This window comes from Meriones unguiculatus, chromosome 3 (genome assembly GCF_030254825.1).
Source record: "Meriones unguiculatus strain TT.TT164.6M chromosome 3, Bangor_MerUng_6.1, whole genome shotgun sequence".
Lineage (NCBI taxonomy): Eukaryota > Metazoa > Chordata > Mammalia > Rodentia > Muridae > Meriones > Meriones unguiculatus.
In genome coordinates, this window is record NC_083351.1 from 61,703,614 (window position 1) to 61,715,900 (window position 12,287).

At 37.8% G+C, this 12,287-nt stretch overlaps 1 protein-coding gene across 5 annotated transcripts in view; it reads right to left on the bottom strand.

The window, feature by feature from the left end:
* The window catches only part of Cul1 (cullin 1), a 74,454-nt gene that overhangs the window by 21,721 nt on the left and 40,446 nt on the right, over window positions 1–12,287 (bottom strand). For all 5 annotated transcript variants that reach the window (XM_021635092.2, XM_021635091.2, XM_021635090.2 and 2 more), the window contains exons 3-7: window positions 9,481–9,655; window positions 7,819–7,986; window positions 3,811–3,861; window positions 3,242–3,332; window positions 2,563–2,726 (exon numbers count right to left, since the gene is read on the bottom strand). In XM_021635092.2, coding sequence (XP_021490767.1) covers window positions 2,563–2,726; window positions 3,242–3,332; window positions 3,811–3,861; window positions 7,819–7,986; window positions 9,481–9,655 — 649 coding nt within the window. The remainder of the gene's footprint in view (window positions 1–2,562; window positions 2,727–3,241; window positions 3,333–3,810; window positions 3,862–7,818; window positions 7,987–9,480; window positions 9,656–12,287) is intronic.

Consider the following 12,287-nt stretch of genomic DNA (forward strand, 5'->3'; position numbering starts at 1 on the left):
AAATAAATAAAAAAGATTAGGAATTTAGAATATTCAAACAAGTTTATTTTTGTTTGTTTTAAAGGTCATATTCATCTCAATCACATGAGATGGATTTTAAAGTGTTAATATGGCTTATAGCTGTTTAGCCAGAGCCACCTTTGGATAAACCAGCAATTATCAAATGTTTACACTAAAATACTGTGTAATTAATGATAAGCAAACTGAACAGCAACCCCTACGTACTGTAAATACCTAGCCCAAGTTGGCTGTTGAAAAGCAGGCTCTTTTCTGAAAGCTAATTTTTACCTCAATAATATTTCTAAGATGTTGTATTCTACTTGATTGTTTTGATATAAATGCAATTTCTCCTTAAGTTACTGAAATTGCCCATTTTTATCTGGTGATCCTATACCTGGCCAGGCACAGGCTGGAGAGTCTGAGGTATACATGTGTAAGGCCAAAGCCCTCCATCAGGTTTGCTTTGCCACATGTTTCTATAGGGCCTTTAATACAAACTGCTAATTCATACTAGTTTCAAATATTTTACATTATTTTAAAACTAAAGTTCGCCAAATCCTCAATACCACCTACTATTATTAGTCCGCTTTCACAGTTGAGGAAAATAAGGAACAGAATACTTGAGGTCATCCTTTAACCTTTAAAACTAGTGCCCCACTTTGAGATACAGGATATTTGATCTTGAGATACATAACATCCCATTTTATAAAGAAAGCGTTGCTATGGCTAACTTCATACATTATTTATGGCTTTTAGAGACTGAATTATAGGTTTCAAGAATGAGAGGGGAAGTCATGTTTGGTAAGACCTTTAAGTGGTCAGACCAAATCTTTTAATCTTTTAGAGAGCTGTGTGGAAGCTGGGGGCAGGCTGGACTGTAAACACCCTAGCCACAAGACACTGGTATTCTCGAAGATGGCAAACTTTAAAAAAATAGACATCCTTGTTTTGAGTGCATGAAGCACTGTCCTAAAGTTGCTTTCTTTGAGCTGATATATTACTAGTACTGTCATCTGCATGGGCAGCAGACATCACCACAAATCATGAAGAAGTTTAAGGGCAGAGCTGGTACCAAAGTGGCGTGCAATGTTGGGGAAGGTTCCACTTTAAAGATAGTTTAAGAAAAAAAATCACTACTGGGCTGGCAAAACGGCTCAGTGGGCTTAAAGGTGCTTGCCGCTAATCCCGATGGTCTGAACTCGATTCCTGGTACCCATATGGCAAAAGAACCAGTCTATGTATGTTATCATGACACACACACTTGCATGTGTACACATGCAGACATGTTATATATGTACATACACATACACAAAACAAATAAATGCAAGAAAATTACAACAGTGCAGTAAGAGACTTGACTGAAAAAGTACGGTTATATTACAAAATTAAATAATGAATAATACCAGGATTCAAAACAGATTTTATGTCTCAAATACTCTTAAGGAGCTGGTTAGGTTTCAGTTACATACAAAACACACCAAAAAGGAACTACTACTCTTACACATATACAACTGACTAGTTCCACTTCTGCTGGATTTTAAGTTATCGGAAATGTGTAAGTAACTTTCAATGTAATACTTAGAAGGCACACTTATACCCATGGAGTAAGTGCACCATATGAAAATGCACTCTGCACACAAGCTGGGCATGGCTTTCTCTATATGCTAGAAGCAGGGTGGTTGAGCTTATTTTCCTTCTGAGAATGAAAGAAATGACTTGGCAGTCCATTTCCTGGCCAAAAGAAGGCAAAGTAGGTATTAGACTTGCTATGAACCAAACTCTTGAAAATTTAGAACATGCAGGCAACAGGGTCACCAAACTATATGGTCAATGGGCAAAATCCTGCTGCACCTTTCTTCTGCTTATTTACACATTACCATGACTGCTTTTGTGTTATAACAGCAAAGCTAAACAGTGGCAGAAGAAACCAAAGATAGTACTCAAAGCCTAAAGATATTTACTGCCTGGTACTACATCACAGAAAGCTTGCCGACTCCTCACATAGTCATTCCTCCGACCCTACATCCAGAATACCTGAATTTCCAAAAAAAATAGCAAAGAAAAATCCTATTAGAAGTTCATGGAAGCATCATGTAGCAAAATAATGCAATTAAAATGCATGGCTCCACCCTTGGATTGTCTCCAAAGTCAGAATTCAGGTCCTCCCTTCTAATATAATTTTGAAGGCTAAGCTATGACTCTTAGGGAGTATTTTGGAAGAAAAACAGCAAAAACAAAACAAAAAGCAAATCTGGAAATATCTGCTTTTTACTCTTTTCTCATTGACATAAAATTCTGAGGTCCACTAGCCAGATACAGGACAACATTTAAAAGCAGACGGTTCAAAAACATGGAAGGCATGCAGCTATCAAGGCACCTCCCATATGTGCAGGGAGTACTCACGATTATCAATTTGTACAAGTTGTAGGAGCTAGACCTGCCGGCATGGTATAACAGCAGAGCCATGCCTGACTTGTAAGCAACACTGCACTACCAAGAACTTGCTGGAGGAGTAATGACTGTTTAACTTACAGCTACTTTACATACCATGTTTAAGCTTACCTTTTTCATATATTCAGTAACTGGGTTCTGCTGCAAGAATTCAGTACTTTCTCTGGTATAAAATCTCTCTGTGTCAGCCAAAAATTGAGATTCAAAGGATTCTTTATACACTGTTAACGTAGGGCCCTTTGCAAATGCATCATCTTCATTCAGCCCCAGTTCCACTAGAAATAAATATGAGCTATATTTCAATTGTCATGTTTTTGTTTTTGTTTTTTTAATTTCACAGATAATACTTTGGTGCAGCACTTAGTTTAAGTTACACTTAAAAGATCAATGTGATGAACTCAGTGGCTGGCTCTTTTGATTACCTCCCCTTGGGGGAGGGGGCAGCCTTACCAGGCCACAGAGGAAGACAATGCACAATTGCATAGTAAACTTTCACAGAAATGCAAACCCAACTGAGCTTGCACTTAATCAGTGTCTCACCTCAATGTCAAGCTTATATAAATTCCTGGTTATCATTTAGCTCAAAACTTATATATAAGTAATTCTTCAACAAAATGTCCTTAAAGTACAAAAAGATTAAACATATTCTACGATTTGTAAAATTACTATTTAAAAGTACCTTAAAGAAGTATTAACCCTCTTGATAATAGTTAAATATTTTTAACTGAATGTTAGATCTTTATTATAATTGTCATGTGATCTAAAAACTGAATAAAGGCAAATTGTTTACCATAAGATTGTACAACTCCACTTATGAGCCTTGTATTGATGGTTTCACCATTTCTTTCCTTTTCGATCAGTTTTAGGACAGCATTTGTTACCTTTAAGAACACATAAAACATATGGTAGAAGTACTACAGGTCACAATATATCTTACATGTCCTTTACACACTTAAAGCCACTAAATAATACAAGCTAGCCAATATTTTTGAGGTTTGGGCACATGAATGTGTGTAAGTGTAGAGCAGAGGACAATTTCAAGCACTGTTCCCCAGGGGTCATCCACCTTGTTTTTTTGAGACAGTCTCTCACAGACATGGAGCTCATTCAGGAGGCAAGTTTGACACTGGACAGGGTGCCCTACCTCCCCAACGCCGGTGGGCACTACCATTCCTACAGGTCCTCAGGTCTACTCCAGGCCCTCATGCTTGCATAGCAAGCACTTTACCAACTGAGCCAAATCCCCAGCCCAACAAATGCTCTTGAGATAATTCAAAGGCACGAGAAGACAAGATAAAAGTGGGAAGTTTTTTTTTGTTTTGTTTTTTTAAGGAAACACACATATCCCACAGTAGATACCTGTTTATTCAATGGCCTGAACAAACAATCTCTCCATGTCACCAATGCAAGCTGGATGAAAAAGGGGAAAAGACGTATTAAATCTCTGTGTTTCACTATGGTTCCCCCAAACTGCATATAATTTCATTTCTTAATTTTACCAAAAATTTTAGATTATCCCTTAGTAAAAAAAAAAAAAATCTACTATCACAATGAAATCTAAGCTGCCCTCTTAAGTTAAACACACTTTGCACAGATGTTCACAAGCTCACATTTTAACAACGAAGTTCAAAAAGAAAATCCTGATTTAAGGAGGACACTTGTATCAGCTTAAATTCAATAATCAGCAGTAGACTCAAACTTTAAATGTATTTCCTGGCTCCAAAAAGTTTTAACCAGATACACCTGATAAAAGTGATTCCAGTCACTATCAGTTTCCTAACACATCAAGAAAAATAGAGATTTTAGAAATATTCCAACTTTTATATCTTGATGATATATTTTCAATGCAGTTTCTTGTGATTAGAGGCATGCACTGCCAGGCCAAGCATTATTAGGATTTTGTGCTGTGGTGTGTAGGAAGACTCAGTCTTGCTGTCTAGGAGAAAAGGAACCTGGAAAGGTATGTCTAACCCCAATCCCTTTCTTCCCTCCTTCTTTAGTCCTCAGACAGGAGTAAGGAGACAATGGAAATATCAGGGCTACAGTATCGGCTTCTAACCAAACCCCTACACTTTAAAAAAATCATTTTGTTCTACTTTGTAAATTAGTTAGCAGCCCCCTCCTTAGACAGACCTAGCCTGACTCTGGATGATCTGTCCCTTCAAAGGGATAAAGTCAAAGAGCAATAGAAGACAGAAGCTGTGAAGGCAATCCAAAGAAACTTCAGAGCAGGTTAGAGGAAACAAGTCTGTTGGCAGCACTTCAACATACTAACAATGAAATCAAACCTATAACCCCTGGGTGACTTAGAAAGAAAGCAACTCTAACTAAAAAGAAAAAAAAGGTTAGAAAAGAGTAAAAGTCTTATAATTTGTCATGAAGTCACTACATGACAAAGAAGTCATATTTGCTAAAGACTTTGCGCCTCTGACAAAAATCACAGGTTATAACTGTTCCGCTGAGCTTCAATACAAACTAGCAAATGACTTGAGTAGGTCTTGAAGCAGCACATTTGGGACGGCAGATGGGAATGCTTTTTCTAGGTGGGGATACTGATTGTTCTTTGCTAGAATTTATGGCTGCATACTGCATTTCCAAACAGTAGCGATGCTACTGGATGACATGGACGGTGTGGGTTTTGAAAGTAGATTTAAAAAGTAATCAAAGTGGCTAACTCTTGTTTGTCATCCACCCACCCACCCATCAATCTATCTACTTGAGACAGGGTGTCATTATGTAGTACTGGCTGACCTGCACTCTACGTAGGATGGCCTTGAATTTCAGAGATATCTTTTTGCCTCTGCCTCCCAAGCACTAGGATTAAAGACATGTGCTTCCATGTCTGACTATACCTTGAGAATGTTTAAAACAGTTAAACTTGTTTTAACTGTTGAACAAAGCACATGGAAAGTGAAAAAGCAGGAATGGTCAACTTAGATCAAGCCGTTTCCAAAAGGAAACCAACCATAGAGTCCACTCTGCAAACTCTAACACAAGGGAAGTACATTAGCCATTCCATGATGGACAGAATTCAAAACATGTTCAACGGCATAAATGAATACTTGGTCAGTTAAAATATATTAAAGAAAAAAATACAAAAAAACCTCAATTCAAAGAACTGAACCTAGAAAATGTTAAAAGCATGTAACTAACCGGATGAAGTGGTAGACACCTTTAATCCCAGCATTTGGGCTGCAAAGACAGGCTTCTCTCAGTTTGAGGCCTGGTCTACAAAGTAAAGTTCCAGTCCAGCCAAGGCTATAATGATATCTTGTTTCAAGCAAATAAGCAAACAGAAAACCAAACCAACCAAACAAAACCCAAAATAAAAACCTATGTGGCTACACAATAAAGTCTTACTATGAAGTACAGCTCAGAAACTGAGCTCTTTAAGTGATAAGTCCTGCATCTAAGCTACTTTTCATCTAATTTTGTCAAAGCAAATATTGCTATTATAACATAACACCCGAATGACATTTTAATAAAAATGATCCCAAAAGGTTTAGATCTGATACATCCATATACTAATGTTTTCAATGAATCCTTCCTCAACTTCTCTAGAACAGTGAATTCCTCCTTTGTAGAGCAATTTTAAATTTTAATTCAGAACATGGCTGCTCTGGCAAGAGATCATATCCAAACACCTTCTAGGTCTGTGTTATCCAGCTAAAATACAAATATGCCTTTAATCCTAGTAGAGAGAAGCAAGCAGATCTGAGTTCAATACCAGCGTGGTATAGAACAAGTTTCAGGTTTCAGGTAAAGAAAAGGTTAGGTCCAGGCGTGGCGGCACACACCCTTAATTCCAAACAAAGAAAGAAAAGACAGTATGCAGAAGGAAGCACCTATGTTTTAAAGTGATGTTTAACTGAGTGTCAGGGAAAAAAATGACAAATCAGACAGATTTGACAAAATAGGATATGCCCAACCCTCCCTCCCTCCCTCCCCCCCCTCTCTCTCTGGAGGGTGGGGGTGGGGAGTAGGGAAAGGGAAGCTACTTAAGGGTAATGCAGAGAGAGGGGGGAAGGCAGTAGTTTTACCAGGACACTTATCCAGAGACGATGAAAAGAGAGAATGAGAAGGATTCAGATGATTAGAGAAGATTGCTGGTGTTAGTTGGAGGCTAAGCAGAGCAATTCAGAGGCCCAGAGAAAAGCTAGATGGAATAAGCCAGCTGGGAGACAAATTTGAGCCAGAACAGCTGAGTGAGCTCAGAAAGAACAAGTAAGAGTGAGCTAATTAAGCACTAAGTCTCAAAGGCTAAAAAACATTCCAGGCCTAGGTTAGATTGTACAGAGGCTACAAGTTTCCAGGACCAGGCCTAGGTTAGTAAGCCTTAAGAGACCACAAATTAAACAGGCAAATAAAAGTTCCCACTCTGCTTATGTGGAGAAGTATTTGTTTGTTTATTTATTGTTGTAAAAATAACTCTATGTGTGGTTGTATGCAGAACCCAGAGGACCTCTGCTGCTGTTCCTTAGGAACCACCCACCTACCAGCCTGTACTTGTCAGAATAATAAGCTGGCCGGCAATGAGTTCCAGGGATCTGCCTGTGTCTACCTCCCCAGCAATTACAAACATCAATATCATGCTCTTTTTACACAGGTTCTGGGGGAGTGAACTCAGGTCCTTGTCTTTACAAAACAAATACTTTATTGACTGGGCTATCACACCAATTCTGTGGAGTTCTTTTTTTAAATCTCTCCCTCCCCCACCCCAAAACAGCGTCTCATTTAACTGGGTTGGCCAGGAATGTGTTATAAAGAAGAAAATGACTCAAACTTATGATTCTCTTGCCTCTACATCCCAAATGCTGGGATTACAGGTGTGTGTACCACCACACCTGACTTTTGTGGTACAGCAGACTGAACCCAGGACTTCATAAACACTAGGCAAGCACTCTGTTAACTGAGCTACCTGTCCCTACCATTGGCCCATCTCAAAAGTCTCCAAGCCTAGAAGGTCTGAGAATCTGCATCTCTACCATGTTTTTAGGTGACACTGATGACAACAAATTTAGGTCATACTTTGAGAAACCAGAAGGCCTAAAACAAAAACCTTGAAGACTAACAAAACAATTAATTCAGAATCCTCTCTCAAATATAGAACTCTGAGATCAAAGTGTATAAAGGCCCAAGTTAAGAGCTTAATCCTCAGAAAAGGTACTTGATTTGCTGGCAACTGCCAGCATAGGATTCTAGTGCTAAAATATAAGCAGCATAAGTGGCTAATTAATTGAAGACACTTTAAAAGCAAATATAGAACTGTTTAACTGTATTTTACAGCTCCAATTTCCCACCTCTCTACTTTCTTGACACAACATATTTAAAGGCTATGTATTTATTCTTAAAAAAAAAAAATCTTACTGAATAGATTTCATATATTCCTTTTCGTCCTTCATCACATTCGCGGCGAACCCAATGTCTATTGAGGTAGGCACAGATTCCATTCAGCACTTTGCTGGAGAATCGGTAATCTTCCCACTGCTGGGTGTAGAACTTCAGTACACTCTCATCCATTAAATCTTCTCCATCCTACAAAGAAAGTTCACTAAGACTTTAATATCAGTAGTTTGTCACATAATCAAAATAAAACTTATTTAAAAAGCTACTACATCAAAACACACAAATACATATGTTTATAGATGGGTTAACTGATGTGTATGAAAACATGCTAATGTAATTCTCACAAGTTCTTTCATTATTAAATTAAATTGAAACTTTTCATGGGCTAAATAAGCATATGGATTGGCTGAGTATACCCCACGCTTTGAGAATGGGAATGTTTTTTCTTTCTTTCATGCTTTTTCTTTAGTACTACTGACTAAACCTAGGGTCTAGTGCTAGGCAATTGTTCTATGTTTAATTCAAGACAGGTCTCAGTAAGTTGCCCATGCTAGCCTTAAACTCAAATGTGCAGCCAAGTACACCTAGAACTTGTGATCCTCCTAAGTTGCTGGCCTTGAACTCACAATGTAGCTGAGAATGAACTTCTGTTCTTCTCCCTCCTGAAAGCTAGGATTTCAGTCCAGAGACAGAATTACAGGTATGCACCTTCCTCCACATTCTGCTTTGTTTAGTTTTTAAGCAATTTCTTATTACATAATCTACTTCCAAAGCATCTCTGACATCTTCCCAGTTTTTTATATCAATCTACCCTATTAACGAATTACAATGAAAGCTATTATACTCATTTTTTAAAAATATGGAATGCTTCACAAATTTGTAAACTTACAAAAAGTCATCTTATTTGTGGTATTTGTTGTATTTTTCTAACAAAAATGTAACTATAACAACAAAACATTTCCTCTTTTACAAAACCTCAGGAAGGAAACTAGAAGTTATTCAAATTATTTTTACATTAAACTCACTAATTTGAACAAAATTAACTTGAAAAAATTCTTAGGAATTAATGATACCTCCAAAGTATGCGCTACCTTTATAAACAATGCACTACTATTTAAAGGTGCTATGCTGAGTCTATCAAGAGGTATGTCTTCCTGTGGAAAGCCAAAGTTCAGTAGACCTGTAGTTAGTTCTACAAGTAATAACACTGAAGTGACCCAACCATCTATGTAAATACCTAGTCACACCCAGACACAATCAAATGTCTTGTTTATTTAAATGAAATGAATTCAAAATGTAAAGCTGACTTATTTTGGAAGTAAAATGCAAATATGCTGCTGATGGAGTAGCTATTGAAAACAGAACACACTAGAGAGCTAGCTACCTGCCCAACCATTAGCTGAATATGAAAAACCCACTTTCTTTATTACAGAGCAAACTACTAAAGATCAAAGGCAGATAGATGGCTAAGGTAAAAGATTCACCATTGCCCAAGTAAGAGGCTGAGCTAATGACCCTCTAACTCACAGGATGTGTGGGTAGTTGTAGCAATGGCCAACCCAGCATAGGCACAGTATCAATCTAAAGCAGTGAACATGAGAGATGGTAGTCATGGCAAAATCATTGCACTCAAGAAAAATCCAAACATTTGTATATGCTTATTATAGCAGTGAGACATCTTACCTTAAGAAGATTTGTCAAGTAATTCTTCAAAAACTCCTTCAATCGCTTGTATAACTCCAAGCCAACAAACTGAGCTCCCCCAGGAGTCTGCCCCTTTTTTGACTTGGAAGGAGGGACTCCAGCCCCCCGGGCTTGGTTGGACTGATGCACACTAGTACAGTAGTTATAAACATGACTTAGAGAAAGTTAAGGAAAATAACACATACCATAGATGCTAACACTGATTAATGTGAATGTATTTCCTTCTGTTTACATATCAATACACTCCCAATATATTGATCAAAATCTGCTAAAAACTAGAGTAGAAAAAGATGCTATTCACACTACTGATAAAAACTAGAGTTAAAAGACAGCAAGCCCATTCACAAGGGTAACCATAGGCCTGAGAAGCAAATGGAACATTCTTGAAAGACTGCCAAGAAAAACCCCAAACCTCTAAAATTGCCTAACATGACTGATTTTTGTGGAAAACTGTCCTGAAAACCCCAACAGGTTGGAAAGGTTGCAAATGACAAGGAAAAAAACAATTCCAATATTTACTTTAGGAAAAACAAAAAAGCCAATAATAATCATAGGTCAACATATCCAGAAACATATATTACAAATTCTGAAATAACCAAAAATATATTCTGAGAATGAAAACCAAGGGCAACATCTTCATACAACAAGTCATAAATGTCTACAACTGGACAACAGCATCAGGTCCACACACCATGGTGAAACAGAGCATGGAAATTACAGAAACAGAAATAGAAGGATGACCCAGCTTGCCTCTAGATATGAGCATGACAGGACTTGGGGATGGGAGGAGAAAGGCAGAGAACTGCCTTTGTGGTCATCTTTATGATAACTACTATTGCCAGACAGGGAGAACATTAAATAGGACACACAATAATAAAACATACTATTTTGCTATATTTAAGAATTTAATTTACTATATTGAAGATACTTCAAAAATCAGTAGGTAAAAGATTATTTAACAAATGACATTAAGTATACTTCGAAATATATCACAACAGATCAATAAAATTATATAAACTCAAAGAATAAAACCAAGAAAACACAGGAATAACATCTTTTCTCAGGCTGGAGATGACCTTTACAAACAAAATCACAAATGTCTAATCTGAAAATCTGAACGGGTTAAAGTAGAACTACCTTCAAGGAAGAGTTCCTATCTTCAGCAAATTAACTGGTCTGGGGCTATACAGCTTAGTGGTAGATGACTTTGCCTATTTAGGTCCTGGTTAATACTGAGCACCATAAAACACATAATTTAAAACAATAGGGGGGAAAAAAAAGACTGTAATAAGATGGATGTGGTGGCACATGCCTGTAATCCCAGCACCTGGGGAGGCAGGGGCAGGTAAATCTCTGAGTTCAAGGCCAGCCTGGTCTACAAAACAAGTCCAGGAAAGCCAAGGCTACAGAAAGAAACCCTGCCCCGAAAAAACCAAAGACTGTATAGAAACATGACCAACGTATACTACAGACAGAAGAGAAACTGACAGTCAGACAGCTAATAAAATACCCAATTGCAGTTCTTTACCAAAGAACTACAACTTAAAGCAACAGATCACTAAATGTTTCAATGGTGCAGTGAATCCAAAGATGACAATGAGTACCTTCTGCTCATGATGCAGTGGTGTTGTGCACCTGTAATCCCATCACCACTTGGGAGGCAAAAGCAGAAGGGTCAGAAGTTCAGGATCATCCTCAGCAACAGCTAGTTGAAGCTAGCCTGGGTTACAAGAGACTGAGGAGGAGTGGGAAGGGAATGGGAGGAAATAGGAAAGGAGAGAAAAATTTCAAAGAGTCCAAGAGGAAGAAAAACATGAACAACAACAAAAAAGTAAAGAGAAGAAAAAAAAAATAGTGGCCTAAAAAAAAAAAAAAATCAACCTAGTCATTAAAATAAACTATCAATGGGCTACTATAATCAAAGGCAGATGGTCAGAAGGGACAGAACTACAAGACTCCTCACTGCTAAAACAGGACACAATTTAAATAAATGTCACAATGCTCAAAGTATATGTCTAGAAAAGACTGCCACATCATCAAACAATGAACTCTCAGACATTAAAAGGGCTGTTCCATGATAAAAGTAGTAATTAACTGAAAAGACCTAATTATAAGCATATTTTCCTAATAATAGCTTCAAAATATACCAAAGTCTAAAAGCTAAAAACACTTTCATAATTACATAAGAATTTAATGTCTCAGCAACTAGAACAAAGAAAAATAGCAAGTGAAATACAAATGATCAGATACCACTATCAATAACTTTTGCTTAATGCCATATTCAGCAGTATGTTGGTAAACTGACTTTTGTGGTGATGTTTTTGGTGAAGTTTCTTCAACAAATAGTGCTCAGAAAACTGAATAACTACATATTCAAAAATTAAGCTGGACCTTAACAGACAGGAGGTGGGAGGAGGGAGATGGTAAGTTTCACGCCAGACTGGACTGCACAGTGGGACAGCTGAAGGATCTGCCACACAAACCCGAGTTCCATCCCCAATACCCACATCAAAAGTCAAGAGTGGTGGGGCTGTGCTGGGGTAGCAGGATCATGCTAGGGCTTGCTAGTCAGACACTCTCATTAAATAACAGAATTTGACACAGGTTAAGTCTCAAAAGGTGGACAGTGACTGAGGAAGACAAGTGACATCAATCTTTGTCCTCTAAACACGTGTATGTGCACCTATGAATGTGCGCGCGCACACACACACACAAATATATGTATTTAATAGAATCCCTGAACTTGAGAGAACAAACATAACTGAGGGACTAGAAATACGGCCCAG